The sequence below is a fragment of the Scomber scombrus genome, chromosome 21, assembly GCF_963691925.1.
Source record: "Scomber scombrus chromosome 21, fScoSco1.1, whole genome shotgun sequence".
In the NCBI taxonomy this organism is placed as follows: domain Eukaryota; kingdom Metazoa; phylum Chordata; class Actinopteri; order Scombriformes; family Scombridae; genus Scomber; species Scomber scombrus.
Genome location: NC_084990.1, coordinates 23,538,592 through 23,559,731, shown reverse-complemented (window position 1 = coordinate 23,559,731; position 21,140 = coordinate 23,538,592). Strand labels below are relative to the sequence as shown.

Below are 21,140 nucleotides of genomic sequence, written 5' to 3'. Positions count from 1 at the left end.
ATTATTATTATAAGTATCTGACAATGTTATTTAAAGGACCATACAGAAGATATGGATCTTTATCTTTCGCTTGATCCGGAAGTCGTCTTCTGAATTCTTGCAAGAGTTGTTGAAGTCAGCCAAATATTCAGTCATGGCAGAGTTAGATAAAAGGAGTACCAGGAGGAGTTTGTGTTTTGTTGGAGTGCAGAAAGTGTAGTTTAATGTTAACCTTAAAGATGTGTTAAGTCATTGTTGAATATTTAGATGATTTCTACGACTGAGACTTCTACTTTAGCAGGAATATAGATTAAACACAATAACAAACAGGCTGGATCAAAAGAAAAGGTAAAGAAAATGTTCTATTTCTCTGTATGGCCTTTTTTCTATAATGCTGTCAGACACTTATTATTACAATATGAGCCTGTGGGTGTCAAAAATGAGTACCTTGTAGTGGACTTACATTATTGCTGTCTGCAGCGTTCTTGCTCAATACTGGACCAATTTCAAAAATGATTGTCCCCATTACTCATTTAGACACAAAAAGATGGGAAAACAAAGGCCAGGTTTAAAGTTTCCCTTGAACTAGTAATGAATAGCAGAGATCGGGGTTTCAACAGTAGGCTGGGGTAAATATGATCAAGGTAAGCCTTATTTTCATTTACATATGTACAAATACCATCATGAAAAAATTGTGCTTTAGTGTCTAATTGAAAGAGTAAGCATGTCGAGCCCTTGCATTGATGAGATTCCACATACAAGTGACTTTAAGTAAGCAGCAGGAATAGGAATTTGCTCTGTTTCATTTTGTCAAACATGAAAAGTCTCAAACGGTACGATTTAAGCGTGGCTCTCATGGTAAAGTACTGACGTGTGAATATGAATCTAATTTTCTACTGCTCACTAGGGTTGGATAATAGTGCTGCATTCATGTCATATCAGAGGAAGCTAAAAAAAAGTCATTGGATTTCTTCTCACTTTAAGGCAAAAAGTCATAAAATAAAGGCTTGTGTGCAAAAATGTTGAAAAGTACACACAGTGTATGACATGAGCATAAAATCCTGTGAGAGGATAATTCAGGTTTTGTCATGTGGTGTTCAACTTGCTCTTTTGGTTGGAAACTGAGTTGGATGGTTTAGTTTTCTGGTAAAAACCATGTCAAAAGCAAAGTTATTGCCAGCATTAATGACGGACTCCATCATAGCGTGTATTAACTTCAACTGAAAAATGCTTCAGACCTCAATCATTTGTACAGAAGCCCTGAAAGGCAAGTGAGATTTTTTATTTCTTGAGATCCAACAACAAACATTTTTTAAAAATCCTGACACAAACACACAAAAACTCACCTGCCAAATGTTTTTCTTCACCTGTTTCACAGATGAAAAACAAAAAATTAAAAAAACTTACAAAGATTATCTTGGTAAGACCTTGTTTTCCACCTGTTCTTGAATCATAAACACAGGACAGAAAATACATATTGGGTCTCCAGAAAAATAATTTCTCACTTGCCTTTCAGGACTTCCGTACATTTGGGTAATACATTTAGAAAAAGGGTTGAAAGTGTTGGAGGAAGCAAATATTTTCTCCATTTCTATCATATCATAGATTCTGGTCCATGATGATGATGTTATTTCATCTCCCCCTGCCCAGTCAGTATTAATGGTGATGACATTTGCTGATGTTTGTGTGATTATCATCAAAGAAAAACATTCACTTCAGTTCCACCCTTAACCCAACAAGACATAACATTTAGCATGAATAAAACAAGTTTAATTATGTAAAAAAAAAAAAGCAGTTTAAACATTCATTTGCTTGGTGTAACCTCTTCATCTATTGTGGAAAGTCAGCTCAATTAATGACACTTGACACAACTTTCTCAACTGGTGAAAAACTGTTTGCTATACAATCGACTCTCTCAGATTTGCCTGTAGGGCGAAGAGGTATGGATTGGGGGCAGAATGTAATAAAACCTCATTAGTAATTTCTACAGGTACAACCATGATATTTGGCTCAGGAGGTTCTGGACCAGCTTCGGCCTCTGTGTAATGTGACAATGTCTCGGGATAAAGAGGCTGTTGGCTTACGAGAAGTTCTAACGCAGTCTGCTCCATCTCCTCTGCGAGTTCCAAATTGCTACCATAAAGCACACCCATCTTTCGTGCAAGCAGCCCCTCTTTTTCCGGCGGATCTCCATCTGTCTCTTTTCTCTCCGTCTTCTTAGAGTGGTGCATGAAAGCAGCGTGGCGTATGCAGCGTTTCAGCAGGTGGTGGCGGTAAGCCTTCTGAATTACCACAGCAGCCCACTCCTCTTCTTTGTGGCGCACAGTTGTAGTAATCGGCGCAAATGAGTCTGTGGTGGGGTTGCTCAGGATAAATTTAGCCTCAATGCTCAATCGCATTGCCGCCATCTCCACCGTGTCTCCCAAAACCATCTGCGTGACCGCCATCAAGACATCCAGGCAGTGGATCCTGTCCCCAATGACCAGGGGTAGGTCCATATCAATCAAGCGATGCCGGTTGGGCTTGGCCACCTTCAGTGGCTCCTGTAGGGCATCACAAAAATCAGAGAGCTGGCTGTACTTAATGAACTGGGTTCCATCTATGTCAAACTTCTCCCAAGTCTCATTAAACATCTCAAAGTCGTCCTCACAGAGGGCGTCACCACTCTCCTCCTGCGCCACGTTGAAGTTTTCTAAGATGATGGCGATATACATGTTGACCACCACTAAAAATGAGATGATGATGTAGGTGCAGAAGAACATCATGCCCAAGCCCGGGCTGCCGCAGTTACCCTTTACATCCGTGCCTGGATTATCAAAGGTTGGATCGCAGTCTGGGGCTTCCCTGTTCAGCATCGGAAGTAAAAGTGAATCCCACCCAGCGGACGTCGTAATCTGAAACAAGCAGATAATGCTACCGCCAAACGTCTCAAAATTAAAAATATCATCAATTCCAGCCTCCTTTTTGATGTAAGCAAAGTTTGACATGCCAAATATGGAGAAGATGAACATGATGAGGAAGAGCAGGAGGCCGATATTAAATAGAGCGGGAAGTGACATCAGTAGAGCGAAGAGAAGGGTCCGAATGCCTTTAGCTCCTTTAATGAGACGTAGAATCCTGCCTATTCTGGCCAGTCTGATCACTCTGAACAAGGTTGGTGACACAAAGTACTTCTCAATGATGTCTGAGAGCATTGTACCTGAAATAAGAGGAGATACATTGCAATTAGGGATGATTATTTACACGTATTGTCTGTTTAAATGTAATAGCAACTTTTACAACAGTGTACATACCAGCTATTGACAAGATGACGACAACAAAATCAAAAACATTCCACGGATTGGTGAAGAAGTATTGTCGCAGGGCACATAGCTTCAACACACACTCTCCGGTGAAGACTATAATGAAAGCCACATTGACTTTAAAGAGAAAATCCTCCTTTTCTGGACTCTGGTTGTCCGTCTCCACCATCATGGTCACCATATTGAGGCAGATAAGTACCATGATGAAGATGTCAAAGAACTGCTGACTGATGAAGTCAAACACCATACCCTGGATTAGGTTCTGCAGGTCAAAGGGAGACAGGAGGAGGAGGGGGGGTTGGGAGGTGAGAAACAGAGGCATGGTCATTTAACCTGTTCACACCAGCAGTGTGTAGAAAAGGTCGGTGCAGAGTTCACTGATGACATCGACATGCCACACATGCCGAGCTGATAAATCATTACTTCGGCTTACCTCGTTCATACTTTCTAACATCAAACAATTCAGTTAGATAATAGTTTTGGGTCTTTCCCCTTAAATATGTAATGATTTTGATTTAAATATGCTACAGATAATATTATCAGTGAGTGAAATAAACATGCAGTTGTAAATAACTTATATCATTACCGTTGGCCGTGGAATTGGCTTCTGTGGCTTCTTGGAACCAAGTTTCTTCATGGCCTCGTAGTATTTTTTTTGTTCCTCAGTCATAAAGATGTCTTTATCTCCAAAGTGCAGACACAACACAAAGATTATATAAATTAAAGGGACAACTTTTGTGAACTTAAAAGTGAAGCGTGCAGGTGCAGACTTCTTCTTAAATAAAGTGTGTGATACTTATCTTTTTCTTTTGTTGGTTGAAATTATCAATAATGACACCAATGAAAAGGTTAAGCGTGAAAAAAGAGCCAAAGATGATGAAGATGACAAAGTATATGTACATGTAGAGGTTGATCTCGTAGGAAGGTTGTTCCTCGACCTAAAAAAAAAAAAGAGGAAAAAATAAACTTTATAATTTTCCTTTAAGTAAGTAAGAAAGGTAATTGTGAGACAGGGTTGGCGAGATTTGAAGGTTATACTGGAAATCAATACTAGCCGGGAAGGGCACTTGTTGATCCTGAGTCAGGGTACTCACTTCAACATCACCATCTGCTCCATACTGTATATATTACACATATATTCCATAACTTAAAGTGCAAAGTGGTGTGAAAAAGAGGAGGGAAATATATTAACACCTGGCAAAGCTACTGGATTTTTCTTACATTATATTTTAATTATTTCTATATATAACCAGGCAAAAACGTTCTGTCTATAGACGCTTCACATACAAAAATAGTTAATTATTTATTTAAAAGAGTTATTTTTTTGTTATTATTCCATTCTGGGAAAACTGCCTTAATATTTAAGTAAGAAGAGTATTTTGCCATAAGATGTCTCAACTGCAGCTCTAAGTAATTTAGTAATTTACCAGAAACAAAATATACATTAATATAGAAAATTAGACTAAGTTTGTACCTAAGGAAGTGTCTTTAGTCTCAGCTTCAGTTTATTAGAAAGCATACAGTGATGGCACATGTGACTGTAAAACAAAGGGTTACTTACATATTTAATGTTAAATATACGTTTGAATACTGGAGTTACTGAAAATACTGTAATGACCTGTAATAATTACCTCTCTTGAGTCAACAGCAGCATACATGATGTCCATCCAACCTTTAAAAGTTGCCTGCAAATACAGAGAAAATTGTATCAAACTGTGTGATAATGTATAAAACAACCATAGCCTGCAAACCAGATAAATTAATGAATGTGATGAATGTGAGCTCAAATTTTATTTGCTCTGGCAGACACTGCTGGGCCCCCACAACAGGTTATCCAATATGGGGCAGGTTTGATACGATGATGTTACAGAGAAGCACCGTTGAGCATTTTCGTAAACAAGCTGCCGGCGATGTGGAGTGGTTTGTGGAATCTGCTATTGTGACAGTATGAACTGGACGGCATATTTTAACTAAAAGAAGAACAAACAACTGCACCTAAAGCTTTTGTTGACCAGAAAGATGTGTTTGTTGAACTTCTGACAGGACTAAGTAAAAGTTTACCAATACACATGTTCTTGCTCTGATTGGTTTAATGTCTATCCAACTGTGTCCAGAGACATTTTGGTCTGCACCTGTTGATAACGTTCCTTGGAAATCCAAAATGAACTAAGAGGTTCCAGACTGGTATTGCCAGTCAACAACAGCATATGTTTTAAGTCAGGATTTTCTTTCCCAAATTCCATGTTACAGAATCACCCCTCCTCACCACTTGAAGCAGGGACAAGTAGCCTGTTGCAACATTGTCATAGTTGACTTTGACGTTGACCCAGCGGGCGTCCTGTGTGGCTTCCATGATGGCCATGCAGTCGCTCCGGTTGTTGACCACACTCATCTCGAAAAGCTCCTCCGTGGTGGTGTTGATGCAGCGGTAGAACTTGCCAGCAAACAGGTTAACTCCCATAATGCTGAAGATGAGCCAGAAGATCAGACACACCAGCAGCACGTTGAAGATTGAGGGAATCGCTCCGATAAGAGCGTTGACTACCACCTGCCCGACAGAGAGGACTATGTTAGAGTAATATAATTATATATAAATACATCAAATTATCAAGTCTAAGCAGCAAATTTGGTATGAGTTGTTAACATTAAAATCATACACACTCTTACCTGTATCAGCTCTGTTACTGCAGCCATGGTGTAAGCATGCAATCAACAAACATGGTAGGGGAGATCCAGCAAAATTAGTAAAACAATGCATTAAAGATCACAGGTTTTACAACTTGTAAATAATTGTTAGCCATGCACATTGGTCAAACCTTGTTGTACACTACTGACATACACAATTTCCTCATGAAATGAGCAATCTGTGGCCAACAACTTACCCTCATCCCTTCAAATCTTGACAGTGCTCGAAGAGGCCTCAATGCCCTTAGAGTTCGGAGGGATTTAATTGGTCCAAGTTCAGAGTAGCCCATCCAGTTGGCAGCTAAACTAATCAGGGAGATCTGTGGCCGAATCAAAACATTTCCTATTCAAGTGTTACCATGGACTTTATTTGACAATACACATTTTCTTCACATGTTCTGTAGAAAGATGCACACACAAGCCAACGCTAAATCAAGATCTCTGAAACTTACATCTACAATGAAAAAGTCTAACCAACACCAAGCGTTGGTGAAGTACGTCTTGTAGCCATATGCGACCCATTTAAGGAGCATCTCGATGACGAAGACGTAGGAGAAAACTTTGTCAGAATACTCCAGAATAGTTTTGATGGTTCGGCGTCTTTCTATGTGTATGTCTTCAAATGCCTGCCAATAGAGGATATTAGATACCTTTGATACATGTCCTAAAAGATTTACAGTATCTTAACACCATCCTAAAACAGTCCATATATCTAAATTTGTTGCTCTAAATGATGGCAGCACTCACCAGAGCTCCACTGCTGAGAAGGATCATGAATATTATGAAGGTTTCAAACCAGTCGTGCTCCACAATAGTAAAGCAAGCCCTGCGGAGGTTCCACCATTTCTTGCCTCTGTCTTTGGTTATGTCCACAACGAGACACGGCATCCGCCTGAAACAGTCTGAGAGGAGAGGATTGAATATCGGATTAGAGTTCAACAGCAGTGAGCGCTGGTGTTAAGGAAAGCGATTACTGCGTCGTCGTCTATGAGTTTGTGGTTAGGAGATTCTGTTTTATGGTGGTTTTTCATACCGTCGGTGAAGCAGGCTTCTGGTTCCACTGGTTCAGGCTCCTCTTCTTCTACTTCTTCTGGTTCAGGCTCAGGTGGTTGGTAGTCCACTGTGCTGCACACTGATGAATCCCCATCGTCCTCCAAAGCACCCCTCAGCTAGTCAAGAATCACAATTGAAGCTAAGTCACGAAGTCACTAATATACAGAACACATTATAGCAGTGGTCTCCACCCCTGCTCCTGGAGAGCTACAGCCCTGCATGGTTTAGGTATCCCCCCACTCTAACACACCTGATTCTAATAATTAACTCATTATCAAGCCCTTGACTAGCTTCAGCTGCTTGATAACGAGCTAATAATTAGAATCAGGTGTGTTAAAGTGGGGAGCTACCTAGAACACGCAGGGCAGCAGCTGGCCAGGAACAGGGTTGGTGACCACTGCCTTATAGTGACAATATTAACATGTCTACACATTTTTAATGGAAACAAGGATTATTTTTGTTTATAAATTCAGACACAACATAGGTAACTCTGGGTCTAGAGTTACTCACTTTGACATTTCTGGGCATACCACTTTCAGCTTTGAAGTTTTCCTGAAAAAAAGAAATAGAGAATTGACTTAATAATTTGCAGGACGACAAACATACCTTTCACACAAGCTTATTGTCCTTAAAAAACGATTTTATTATTTTACTATTCATCAACTTGATGATATCTGTTTGTCATTGGTAAGTTAACAAGACTCAAGCCGTGTAACTTTTTTTTCAGTCACTCAAATCATATCAGTCATCAGATTTTTTTAAGGCAACTATATCATTCATGTGTATCAAACTGAGAATTTTAACATTCAAAAAATGGCTGAGGGTAAATGTAGTGGACAGTATAGTAAATGCGGGGAGATGTCAGGCACAGCTCACATTTGAAGTTAAAGACAAAAACTCAAACAAACTTTGGTCTCCAGATACTGACAGCATGATGCAGGACTGTTTTGCACACACAGATTGGGATGTGTGTAAAGCTGCAGCCACACAAGAGGACTCATACACAGAGGACTATGCTGAATGTGTGCCTGATAACCTGGATTGACACTATAGTACCTACCATACAGACAGAAAATACCCAAATCAGAAAAAGCCCTGGATGAACAGTCAAGTACGACACATGCTGCATGCTCGCTCTCTTGTGTTTAGATCAGACAATGAAGTGGAGTACAAAACACTAAAATACTGACTGCAGAAAACAATCATAGATGCAAAACAACAATACAAACAAGAACTGTAAGGCCACGACTCTACTGTTGATGTCAGGCGCATGTGGCAAGCCCAACAAGCCTTCACTGATTGAATAAGTAACACCACCATCTGCTTACCTGAACAGCTTAATAGATTCTATTCCTGCTTCGAGACCGCCGACCGTCAAACATAGAGGTGGCTCTCACACACTCAGAACATGCAACAAACCCTGCTGACTGTCTCATCAGCTGATGTGCACAAAGTCCTACGGAGAGTTAACCTCCATAAAGCAGCAGGCCCAGATTACATCCCCAGCAGGACCCTCAAGAAATGTGCTACAGTACTGGTTGATGTGTTCACCTCTCTTGCACAGACCACAGTCCCAATCAGCTTTAAAACCACCACCATGGTCCCAGTCCCCGAAAAGGAGTCCAGTCCCCTTTCTGAATGACTACAGGCCGAAAGAGAGAAGTTCTGGACCACATCTAGAAGACCTTCTGCAGGATGCATACCACCCCAACAGATCCACCGAGGACACTATTCCTGCAGCTCTGCACATAGCCCTCTGCCAACTAGAACTAAGATGCTGAACCCCCACACTCTGTGACCAGTAGTTTGAGTTCCTCACTGGCAGAAATGGAAATCCAACCTTAAATGTGTTAATGAACACTGGCAAGAACCCCACAAGGATGTATCCTCAGCCCGTGGCGCTACACACTGTTCACCTACGACTGCATCGCTTCACATAAGGACAACACTATCCTGAAATTTGTTGACAACACCACAGTCATTGGTCTGATCAATACAGCGACCAAACAGCAAACAAGAGAAGAGAGGAGGCAAGTCTGGGCGACATGGTTTGACAACAACAACAACCTCCCTCTCAACTAAGATAAAAACAGGGGGATGATAGTGGAGATGAGGAAGGAGAGAATACCTCATCAACCACTGACAATCCATGAGTCTGATTCAGCTTTAAATTCCTGGGCGTTCACATTAGTGATGACCTCAACTGGTCGTATATTACATAACCCAGCTTGTAAAGAAAGCACAACAGCTGCTGTACTTTCTAAGGAGACGGGGAATTCAGCATGTCATCTTGACCAGCTGCATCATTGCATAGTATGGGAACACCACCAACATGAACCACAAACGCTGCAGAGAGTGGTAAAGACTGTCCCTACTATCTCTGCAGGACATCTATCCAAAGGCTTCACCCACTCCTACCTTATTCTCTCTGGCAGGAAGTACAGATGTGTAAAATGCAGGACCTCTAAGCTGAGGAACACCTTTTATCCTCAGACTTTCAAACTGATGAACAGATCCAATCCATTTCCTCTGCCCCCACCCTAACCCACCTCATCATACAGGAGGCTTCACCCTGCCCTGTCACCCCACAGGCCTAGGGTGTAAACTACAGGGGAGCCAGGGGGGAGCCAGGGGGGAGCTTGGCTCCTCTTAATAAGACATAAAATATTGACTTTTTGCTACTTCTGCCACAACTACACAATCTCTAATTCACTCAGTCTGTGCATCACTCCACATTTCTCCAAACTGCCATTATTCATTTCTCTGTTTTGTAATTATACAGATATGTCAAATATGTCACAAAGAAAACAAGGAAGCTTACCCAAAATATACCCAAAATTTCTGTATGTATGGAAATTAAACAAATAGGGACGTCTCATGTCAGTCATTCATCATTCAAGGAGTTTAAAGCCATATTTACATTGTCAGTGCAAAATACTTTCAACCTTCACTCTTTGTTGTTAAAATGAGAATCTTTCCCATTTCTACCGTCCATCCAATATGTTTTGACTTGGATTACATGAGCTTATTAAACCACATTTATCAACAGAATGATGAAGTTGTAAGTTGACCCACCCTGAAAGGTTACATAAAGCCAACAGAGTGTGAGTGGAAAATGTCACAAACAGTCTGCAGACACCCACACAGTTGATGAATGGTGTAATCAGAGACAGGAAGTGTAGGTGTACTGTACTAAGGTCACGCAGGGCCTTTAAACACCAGCAGTGCTTTGAAAGCAAGATATCAAATTTCAGGAGAATTAAACATTAGATTTCAGATTTTTTTAGGTCCATCACATGGCTTATTATTTTGGTGGGTGATGAATCCTAAATACACATAGAGTAGGTAGGTAGATTGGTTTATTTACTTACTGAGTTATCATGGTTCTCTTTCTCATCTAAAACGTCTGAGTCAGTACTGTCATCAGCATCATCTTCATCCTCATCATCCTCACCCAGGTTTTCAAAGTCTGACTCCCCCTGGGCAATTGGCACATCGAGAATGAGCTCCCCATCCACAATAAATCCAGAGGGCCGGCATTCAACCAAACAATTAGAAATCCCGTCTGTCATTTTGAAGTTCTGACTGTCTTCCAAGTGGTTCATTTCAATTCCCTCCGTTTTAGGGTCCTCGTCATCCCCAGGGCCCTCCTCGGACTCCTGAGGCTTTCCTTCGAACATCTGCAGGATAGTTCGAATGAGGAACGCTTTAAACCAGTTAATTCCCCATGTGATCCTGCCAATTGCAATCTGGAGGTTGTTTAGCTCGCCGTCCTCGTCTCCTGCCGAGAGGTTGTCTCCACTGAACGAGCTGAGCAGCAGGGCCAGGAAGAGGTTCAAAACCTGAGGAGAGAGGATGAAGGAGTGAGAGGTAATGATAAATGCATACCAATATTTTACAATGCAGTCATTTTTTAGTTATGTGTGGAGAATTAAATTATCCTAAATATTTTCTGAATTAAGAGTCAATGCAAACAAATGCCATTTTATTTGATCCCCATATCATTCCCTGCTGCATCTTCAGCTTCACATTTTTCTTGTGGCCAAGCTTGAAACATGCCCAATTTTTAGTGAAAGTGAGCCAACAATGGTTGAACCAATCACAAAAGTCTGTGAGTAGCTTAAATTCTTATCACATATCAAATACATTTACATCAGTAAATAATATGTCGTCTGCCTCCTGTTGCCGACACAGCTATCTTTAGTTCCTAAAACATGTTAGTCAATTTCTCGGTTCCCATTTCCCAGGTTTAGCGGGAGATCATTGTTACACAGGCCATGGGGAAGGCTGATCTCTCGCATTCCAGTGAAGGAGCTGTGAAACAGTAAAGAGGGCTGAGAGGGGAGAGGATGAGCTGCACACAACACAAGCTCAACAGTGGACAGATATACAGTGGGGTTTAAAAGGTCGGAGACTACTCTCTCATTGACTTGAGTGTGAAAGTGGTCTCAGACTTATGGATCTTGCTGTATTTAACGAACACACGTGAGAGTGGCATTTATGTTCTGATCTAACTCTTGGCAAGAAAGCGAACATATTGTATTTATATATTCAGCACCAGTCAAAAAGACACACTTTCTCATTAAAGGGAATGGGAAGCTGTGTCCAAACTTTTAACTGGTACCTTATTTCACAAAATATCAAACTACTACTTAATTAACATGCCCGTTAAATCCATTCTTCTCCATATACTGCAGCACTGCTGCGTCGGTGTGATTACCTCTTCATCAATTACAGTTCAATCTGCTATCAAATGACTTTTCCTTAACACCCAGTCCCTCTGCCACCTGAGCTCTGCTCGCTCAGCTGTCTGTGTTTGTTCCCTCAGTGGCAGCGTGCTTGCTTGAGCCAGATCTTAGCACATACTCAAGGTCAAAACCACTGTTTGGTGGCTCAAGTCATTTGATTTAAATAGAAACCTCCTTGCCGTGAAGTGTGTGAGCACGCTCCTTGCCTTTATGTCAGTGCAAATAGTGTGAATTTATGTGTGAGGTGTGCGCACGCTGGAGAAGGGGGGAGGGGGGTGTGACAGGAAAAAGCTGTAACAATTTTGGCACGGTGAATCCGGCGCAACACTTTTGTTCAGCATTTCCGTTTTATATCTAAGAATAACCTCACAGGAAATGGTTTTGGCTTCGGTCATTAAATATGATGCTGTATTGATGTCTGAGAGCGATCATCTGCATCATCTGTATGTGCTTGTTCTGTGATGCCAAGATAAAATGTCACGCACAATGTTTCCATGCTCTGGTTCTTTACCAAGCATCACAAACTCTGCTGTTTCTTCTCACAAATTCATTGTGTGAAAACATTAGTACACATGAATGAATGTAACAGTTGTTATAGGAAATATTACATGGTGATATTCTTTACTTTAGAATCTGTGAACATCTGTGTTTACTGCATTGCTCAAGTAGTTATTTAAGTTGCATTACAGTGACCAAAAATAACACTTCATGATGTACTGTCTTATCATACTTAGTCATACTGTAATGCCTAGTTTACTGTAATGCCCCCTGTTGGAAATAACTGTACTCCCCAGCTGTGTCTGTCTGTCGTCGGCATCCCTCAGCGGAGGGGTTAACAATAGACTTGCTGACCGCAAAATCTCCTGGCATTATAATAAGATAACTGTTAGATTTAGAAAGATTTTGCAAAATAGTTTGTCAGCTTTACAGCTTCACACAGCAGTGACAGTTGTTCAGAGAGGGAGCATCTGTGAGCTCGGGAGCGACTGTCTGCTTATGATTTATGTAGAAGAGGCGATGAATGTACAGTCATCAACACAGCCATAAGATATTAATATGTTCTTTCATTTTACCCTGATGGTATCCTTAAACTGAGCAACAGTTATTTGCTGTAAAGATTATAGTGTCATCACATGTTTACCACCTTCAAATCAACATTTATATCACTGTGTATGAACAAGCAATCCCCTCATTGATGTCAAGTAGCTCAAATAAGGGACAGTATAATCAAAATGTGAAACTGCCTACACTGTAGCATTAATGTCCAACACATGAACCTTTGCCCTGCTTTTGCAGCTAAAAGAGGAAGAAACTTTCTACTTGAAACTGAAATGTGCACGATGTTGTTTAACTTTAGTGTCAGTTTCGGTTTCAGACACAGTTTCTGCTTTATTGCTCTGACGTTCACAAAAGAAGTTAATCTTTCCCCTGAAGGAACAAACGCCCACGAGTGCAGCTCCTGTCATTGATGTAATGATGTCTGCAGTCTGAACGTGCAGTTAAAAGTCTCTATCAGTCATTATTTCAGATTTAAGACAATGTATCAGTAGTAAGTGAACAGCTGTTGCACTCACCACTAGATTTCCAATGACCATCACCATCATGAAGACCACTAAACACATTCCCGTCCCGGCCACCTCCATGCAGTTCCACATGTTCTCTATCCACTCCCCGCACAGGATGCGGAAAACAATGAGGAAAGAGTGGAAGAAGTCGTGCATGTGCCAGCGTGGCAACTCGCAATCTGAGGAGATCTTGCACACACATTCCTTGTAGTTCTTGCCAAAGAGCTGCATGCCCACCACAGCGAAGATGAAGACGATGATGGCCAGCACCAAAGTCAGGTTTCCTAAAGCTCCTACTGAGTTACCGATGATTTTGATCAGCATGTTGAGCGTGGGCCAGGACTTGGCTAGTTTGAAGACACGAAGCTACCTCCAACAGAGGACAGAAACAAATAGTTCAACATAATGACAAATAAAAACACTAAAGAAGTAATATCATTTAAATAGATACCAATAAATTAAATGAGTGTGTCTCACCAAACGGAAGGACCTGAGGACGGACAGGCCCTGGACATTCGCCAGCCCCAACTCCACCAAACTGAGGGTGACAATGATGCTGTCAAAAATGTTCCAGCCAACTTGAAAGTAGTAGTAGGGGTCCATGGCAAGGAGCTTAAAGACCATTTCTGATGTGAAGATCCCAGTGAAAACCTAAAGGGTAAATATTTTCTTTTACAGCCACTGACAAGATCAGGTGTTAGGTGTTGGAACCTATTAAACAGTGTAACTTAAATGTAATGTGGCGCATATTCACCAGATTCCCCACTGAGAGCATGTAGTCAAACTCTGGGGTCATGGGATAGTGCTCCATGGCCATGAAGAGGGTGTTGAGCACGATGCAGATGGTGATGGCCAGGTCGACGAAAGGGTCCATCACCACAAAGTGCATCCACTTTTTAATGACCACCCACCTCTCGCAGCAGTCCCACTTCAGGAACCTGTCGGCAAACCTATACCACCCAGGTGGACACGGCCTCTGAGCCTCCTCCAACTCTAGACAAACACAGAAAGAGAGGAAGTAGCATACTATCAATTTTATGGAAGCATATGGATTATCTTTAGTTGATATGAAAATTCTCCTCTATGCTAGGTTGAAATAGTCCTCGGATTTCTCCCATACACAATGTGTTTAACCCAACTGTGGCAAGCTCAAGACAATACTACTGTGTTGGCCTTGGATACATGAGTGTATAATATGAATAACTGCTTGATTATCTAAGCAATTACAGCTCACATTAAGGCATCGCCTCTATAGTCCTTGCAACTAAGCCTTGTGTATTTTTTTGTTCCCTGGAGGGACTCGACACTTCCAAATCTGTACAGCCTGCTACTTAATCACAAAACTGTAACCTAAAATAGACATTATGGTTTCATAAGTAAATTGTAAATGTGGATTTTGTATATATAATTGTCTTGATCAATGTTAAGTTTCTTTCTCCATGGCCACTTTACCTTCCTTAGCAGTGAGCACAGACACAGCGCTAGCAGATCTCGTTCTCGGTCCTGGTTGGTCCAGATGAAACATGCTGTGCACGGAGCCTAATGACTTCTCTCTGAGTTCATAATCGGCAGCAGGCTGTAAAATATCAAAAGCAACATCATCAGTCATAAGCTCATGATGGATCCTCTGAAAGCTTTTCAAAACAATCAAAACCAAGAAGATTAACTGTTTCTGGACTAACTCGCCTAACCTGCACCATGGTCGGCGATCTGACCAGTAGCTTGGGAATGACTCTCCCGTTACAATCCTTGACAACTTCGTCAGGTTCGAGGCTCTGTTCATCATCTGCCAACTCAGACGCTGTGCAATGACTGAGCGACTTCTTACTGGTTAGAGTGGCTTGGCTCCCAAGAAGTTGGGCCTGTTTGGTAGAAAATACAGTACTTCATTGGCAATGGATGGGATAAATCAAATCCCATCTGTTGCTAATCTCAGTGGTTCTAAAGCACTGCTTTTCTCGAAGTCCTTAGCTATTTTAAAGTAATTGTAGATATATATGGATAGCTGCATGGTTAGCATTATTTCTTGTGATAGTTACCCGTTCTTGATTCTTGAGTTGCTCTAGTAGTCGCTGGAACTCCTCCTCTTTCTCAATGGCCTCTCGCTGGGTTGCCTGATTCTGTTCTTCATAAGCCATGGCTACCACAGCCAGGATCAGGTTAATGAGGTAGAAGGAGCCCAGAAAGATAATCACCACAAAGAACAGCATGTATGTCTTTCCAGCCGCCCGTAGGATCTGTGTTTGGAGCAAAAAAGAAGCTACGAGAACTAAGGACAAATTTCTTTTCATGACTGAGATGTTAAAAAGAAAATTGTTCCAAGTTTTGCTAATGTCTGAGGAAATAATTCATAGTTCTGACAAATGAAAGAAGTGCCAACCAGCTGGAAAAGGTTCTCCCAGTAGTCCTGGGTCATGAGTCTGAAGAGGGCTAGGAAGGACCAGCCAAAAGAGTCAAAGCTGGTGTAGCCATAGTTGGGGTTATCCCCAGCCTTCATGCATGTGTATCCTTCTGGACACTTTCTATAAAAAGGGAAGAAGAGTCAGCCTGCTACAATTGCTCTCACAGCCCCCAAAACACACTCAACTCAAAAATATTATTGTGAAGATTAAAAAAAGTCATTTTAAAAATCCATACCCAGCATCAGAACTGTTTCCACATATAAGAGCATCGAGGCTGCCTTCCACATAATACTGATTATCTGTAACCAAACATGAAAAGACAGAGTCAAACCTACTCCACAGAGGACAGCATGAACTTAAAACAGGACATACTATCTGTAAACATACCTGGGTTTTCGATATATTCAATGAAATTGAAGGTACTATTTAAATATGCTGTATCGTTGAACCCCATGGTGTCGTTGAAGGACATGGTGTCATTAAAGGACACAGTGTCATTAAATATGGAGGTGTTGTTAAAAAAGTCTGTTTCATTTGAGGGGACGGGCCATCGCACGCATTTCTGACGCAGATTCCCCATAAAAAGTTGAAGGCCAACTAGGGCAAAAACCGCAAGAGCAAAGACGGTCAGAACCATGACGTCCACCATTTTCTTCACTGACTGGATCAAAGCGGCCACGATGGTTTTCAAACCTGACAAAATACAAATAATATGTCAGTAGCAAGACTGAAAACCAGAAAAATATATTTTTGTATTACTGTATTGCTCATAAATTACAGGGTTATTTTACATATTTAGGCCCCAAAATTATTAAAATAAACCAATTTTAGATTGATTTTGTTGGACTGGTCACATTTTCAACCAGGGTAAACTTTGCTTTAAGTGGTCACAAGCCAGTAAAAGACGGTAAACCACTGCTGTAGATTACAGTATAATCCATACATGCATAATTGACATTACCACACCAATGAAAAAGATGAAACGTGACTCTGAAAACTATTCATGCTCATATTTACTAAAATACTCACTAACACTCTAAATCCATATTATTTGCACCTTACAAACTGTTTTAAAAAATGTTTAATAAAATGTTAAATAAAAGAAGTAAAAGAAGGAGAAGAGTACCAGGAATCACAGTAATTGTTTTTAGGGCTCGAAGTACACGAAACGTCCGGAGGGCTGACACATTGCCGAGGTCAACAAACTCAGTGACGTATCTGGGGAGAGACATAACAGACATAAATTAACACAATTACGAGCAAAAGCAAGCATATGTTAATTTTACTGTCCATGTGAAAATACACAAAGAGTCAAGAAAACATTGACAAGATCAGCTTTCAAATGTGGTTTAGTTTAGTCAACTGGGCTTGGATAAATGCAATGTGATAAATGCTCACAATAAGCACATCTCAGATACTTACGCCATGCTGATCACCATGAAATCCAGCCAGTTCCATGGATCTCGAAGGAATGTAAAAGATCCAACACAGAAACCTCTAGACAACACTTTGATTGTTGCCTCAAGGGTATAAATACCAGTAAAAACATACCTATGAAGAAATTGCACAACATGTGTCAGCATCAATGTAACAGTATCACTGAAACCCACAATAAAGTACTGAATGATGTACTCACTCAACAGTTTTACTCCATGCTGGTGGGTTGCTCATCGTCATGAATACACAATTCGACAGAATCGTAATCATGATGAACATACTAAATAATTTAACTCAGGGTTAAGGAAAAAACACGACATTACATGCACAGTTTTTATGCACCACATATCTGCAACAATTTCCTAGAAAACTTAAGATATACTCCGACTCTCAGTTCTTTAAATAAAGGCTTAAGACTTTTCTGTTTACCATGGACTCATATTAAATTACATTTCCAACTATTCATATCTCGCACTTCACCATATAGCTGCACTGTAATTTTTAGTCTCCTGTTTTATGTGTCTTATTCTATTTTAGCATATTTTTATTTTCAAATACATCAGCGACAATTAATCCAGAATTTTGCTTCTACATTTATTTTATAGTCGATACACTGGTTGCCTATTAGTTTTCATGGTGATATTAAATTATTTCATTAATTCATAAGGCACTGGCCTTTCACCAGACTACTGATCAGAAAGCTTATGAACAAGGAAGCATCAGAGCGTCCGGTTCCCTATTAGCTGTTCCAAAAAGCAGAACAGAAACCTTTTGTGATGCTGCTTTCAGCCATTACTCTCCAGACCACTGAAAATATTCAAATTTTTGAAAAATAGACTAAAAACCCATCTTTTTAACCCAGGTTTTATGTAGTGACTTATAATTTTATAGACTTATTATTATTTTAAAAAGTTTAATTAATCTTCATTGTACACACTTTCATTGTAATCAATGTATTTTGTATGTTTTTTGTAATGTTACAGTCATATTTTTTTATTTTATGATTTCAACTGTTTTCTTTCTTTCTTTATTATTTGTATTTAAATGTATAAAGCCAAATATATGGGAGGAATGTTTGAAAGTTGACAGTCAAAAACTAAAGTTGCTGAAGTATTTATCCTTTATGGACAGGTGTCCCATGTAGAAATGCTTAACATATTAAAACATGGTACCAATAGCGCCACCGTGTGTTCAGTTATTACGTCAATTATTTTCTGTTTTGGCAAATAAGTCATGAACCGTGACGCCCCAACTTGTGGCCATTAGTGAGAAACCGCCACACTACTTCTTAACTGTCATATCTCTTACAACGAAATATTTAATTGTATTTAAATTAATTAAAGTTGTTAACAAAATGGGACGCTTAACAAGTCTGTAGTATTTTCAGCATTGTTTTACGATTTATTTCAGCTGTCAGCAGTCACGCACATGTTCCGAAGGGAATGCATTTTCTAGTATTTTGTTGGCGTCTTATTCAAGTAGATTTCTTTTTAATCTCTTATTGGCTTTTTTTATTTACTTTTTTGTATTTTACTTGTATCTTGGTGTGCATTAGTCTCCCAATCCATATTTACCAGCCTGTGTTGTGTTTGTCAATCACTTGTAAAGAACTTTGAATTGCACTCAACTTGTATGAAAAATGCAACATTAAAACGTTGTTGAAATGTGCTTCATAGATGTACTTGCTTTGCCTTACATAAGCAGACTTTTCTCCTCCTCAACAACCACAGAACTTTATATCTAGTTCAAACCAAAATGCATAAAATAATAAACAATCTCTGGCAGCAATAGTATAAAGGATATGAATGTATGAGAATTTTGATGGCTCCTCTCCTAACCACACTAAAGGGGCTCAGAATGTAGCAAGCCGGTTCAGCATTGAACCTGTAGAGCGTGTTTCCTTTGGTGACCACAATGAATGTCTGAAAAACAAAGAGATCATCTGTATGAATGCCAGCTAGTACATTCCACATCCAGTTTAATAAGTACTTGGTGATAACAATCTTGAAATAATATTTTAACATTTAGATTTAACAGGTTCATATCACAAATGAAATGGTGTACTGTACATTATGTGAGAGACACAGTATACAGTAATAACTGAAATTTTAATACGTCTTCTCATAATTTAAGGTTATGTGAGGACAGAGTCAAACAAAGTGTGATTGATGACAAATGATCTTAAACAGACTTTGTGTGCCTTGTAGAACGGGTCCGGGTCCTCCAGAGGTGTATTTAGGAGCTCTGATGGAGGTTCTCCGAAGATCATGGGCAGACCCTTGCCTGCTTCCAGATCAGGGTGTGGGACTGGTAACTCTTCATCGTCCTTGCCCGCTACTACTGGGGCCTTTTTAATTTCCTCCTGGAGCCTCTCGATCTCCGCCAGTGACTGCTGCGTGAAGCGGCGGAACACATCGATGCCTGGGGGAGGGAGCAGGGATGCCATCTTCGCATTGCGAAGGGATACCGCCACACCGGGGTTTCCCTAAGAGGAGCTGGAGGGAGGAAGATGAGTGAGTACAGAGAATAGATTACATGAGCATCCGCAGTTCGTCATGTTTTAAAATGTGTCTAGTTGTAGCTTAAGGTCAGGACAAACAATGACCAGCCAGCAAACATTTAGCATTTGATCAGAAATCACATGTATTAACAGATTTTTGGTCAGTAGGGAGCAGTGGTAACAAGCCGTAAAAACAGCACTGACATCACTTTTTAAACCAACACGTTAACAAATATTGGCTTGTTTAGACATCCGCCGGGCAAAGAGTAACATTACCATTCATTTAGCATTCTGTCTCTGGCCACCTGATGAATTTAAGTCCTCCTTTTAGCTCTGTTTTGTTCTCCACCAACCCTTGTGAGTATTTTGTGTCTCCAGCTACTAAAATCTCCACAATTTCATCAGCTAGTCAACAACTTTATTTGTCTCCCAGGTCAAGTAATGTACAGTGGGCTTATCACGGCATATCTGAAAGCTACCTTGATGAAAGCAGTGGCTGGAACTAAAACTACTTTGCGGGCTGTAAAATTAAAACAGAGAGCTGAAAGGAACTGCAAACTCTCCGGGCTCGACATGGTGAGCAACATCTCTTATCTCTTTTCTAGTTGCACCCCTTTACAACAACTTCATATGGCAGGATCATGTATGAATGTAGTATTTTGTGTTACTAACAATTACCAATATTTTCATCACCGATTAATCCATCAATCAATTAAATCATTCAATTAAAATAATGACAAATTCCCTATAGATGAAATATTGTGAAAATATAGTGAAAATTAAAAATGACATATTTAAGAGAAGTTTGGTATCTTTACTTGACTTTTAATGACAAGTTAATTGATCGATTGATTGATTTTGTGGTCCTTTCAGCACTACTGTGTTACAGTGGTTCATAGCCTAGTTGGGAGTCTTCCAGTGGGTCCCATGATATCTGTGTGAGGCCATGAAATGATTTATGGGAAAGGAAGGAAGTAAATCAAAGTTCTGCTATTCAGATTATTTGCTTTGTGAAACATTTTGATCGTTTTACCTCTTCTGACTTTGAACAACAGTTTAATCTGAACAGTTTAGAAGGTGAAAAACACTCTTTGGTTTAAAACCTGGGATGAGAGACAAGTAGACACAGCTTTGTTTTTATGGGTCACAAGCCAAAAACTTTGGACACCACAGTGATAAAGCCTCATGTCTCCATATGTGTCCTGGGTGTTGGTGATAATCATAGGTCTTATCTGCTTTGATATGCATCCAGCCTCCCTCAATCCTGCCCTCCACCTGTGCCTCACATCTCTGATCCTGCACCCCTTCACCTCGCTACACCACCAGCACTTAAAAGTATCAAGATGGTAAAAAAAGACACTCAGGATGAGAGCTCGGACTTTCCCACCAGTCTAAAGAGACCATGACATTACCTGTGCACGTAAATGAAATCTGATGTCTGCTAGACGTTTCATATCAGGTCCAAGTGG

At 40.3% G+C, this 21,140-nt stretch overlaps 2 protein-coding genes across 2 annotated transcripts in view; one reads left to right on the top strand and one right to left on the bottom strand.

Annotated features, from left to right (window-relative positions):
- Positions 1-21,140, top strand: part of LOC134003428 (peroxiredoxin-like 2A) — a 283,623-nt gene that overhangs the window by 245,511 nt on the left and 16,972 nt on the right. The gene's annotated exons all lie outside the window — the stretch shown is intronic.
- On the bottom strand, positions 1,878-19,632 carry scn4aa (sodium channel, voltage-gated, type IV, alpha, a). The gene is made up of 25 exons (XM_062443136.1): positions 19,363-19,632; positions 18,975-19,093; positions 17,371-17,460; positions 17,157-17,285; positions 16,861-16,952; positions 16,122-16,427; positions 15,970-16,033; positions 15,713-15,854; positions 15,372-15,569; positions 15,024-15,194; positions 14,780-14,908; positions 14,087-14,323; positions 13,810-13,983; positions 13,342-13,698; positions 10,424-10,861; positions 7,000-7,117; positions 6,714-6,868; positions 6,419-6,592; positions 6,164-6,286; positions 5,548-5,829; positions 4,913-4,966; positions 4,082-4,219; positions 3,868-3,972; positions 3,273-3,543; positions 1,878-3,178 (listed from the first exon to the last, which is right to left on the bottom strand). The coding sequence occupies exons 1-25, from the start codon at positions 19,615-19,617 to the stop codon at positions 1,878-1,880; spliced, it is 5,622 nt and encodes a 1,873-aa protein (XP_062299120.1). The 5' UTR covers positions 19,618-19,632.

What these genes read in the sequence shown, in the direction of transcription:
- scn4aa (XM_062443136.1), bottom strand. Translation starts at nt 19,617, where the DNA reads ATGGCATCCCTGCTCCCTCCCCCAGGCATCGATGTGTTCCGCCGCTTC. An exon ending in TGGTCATTGGAAATCTAGTG is followed by an intron (nt 10,862 to 13,341) that starts GTGAGTGCAACA and finishes CTCTCTCCTCAG; the next exon opens with GTTTTGAACCTCTTCCTGGC. An exon ending in CAAGATTTGAAGGGATGAGG is followed by an intron (nt 5,830 to 6,163) that starts GTAAGTTGTTGG and finishes TCTGTCGGGCAG; the next exon opens with GTGGTAGTCAACGCTCTTAT.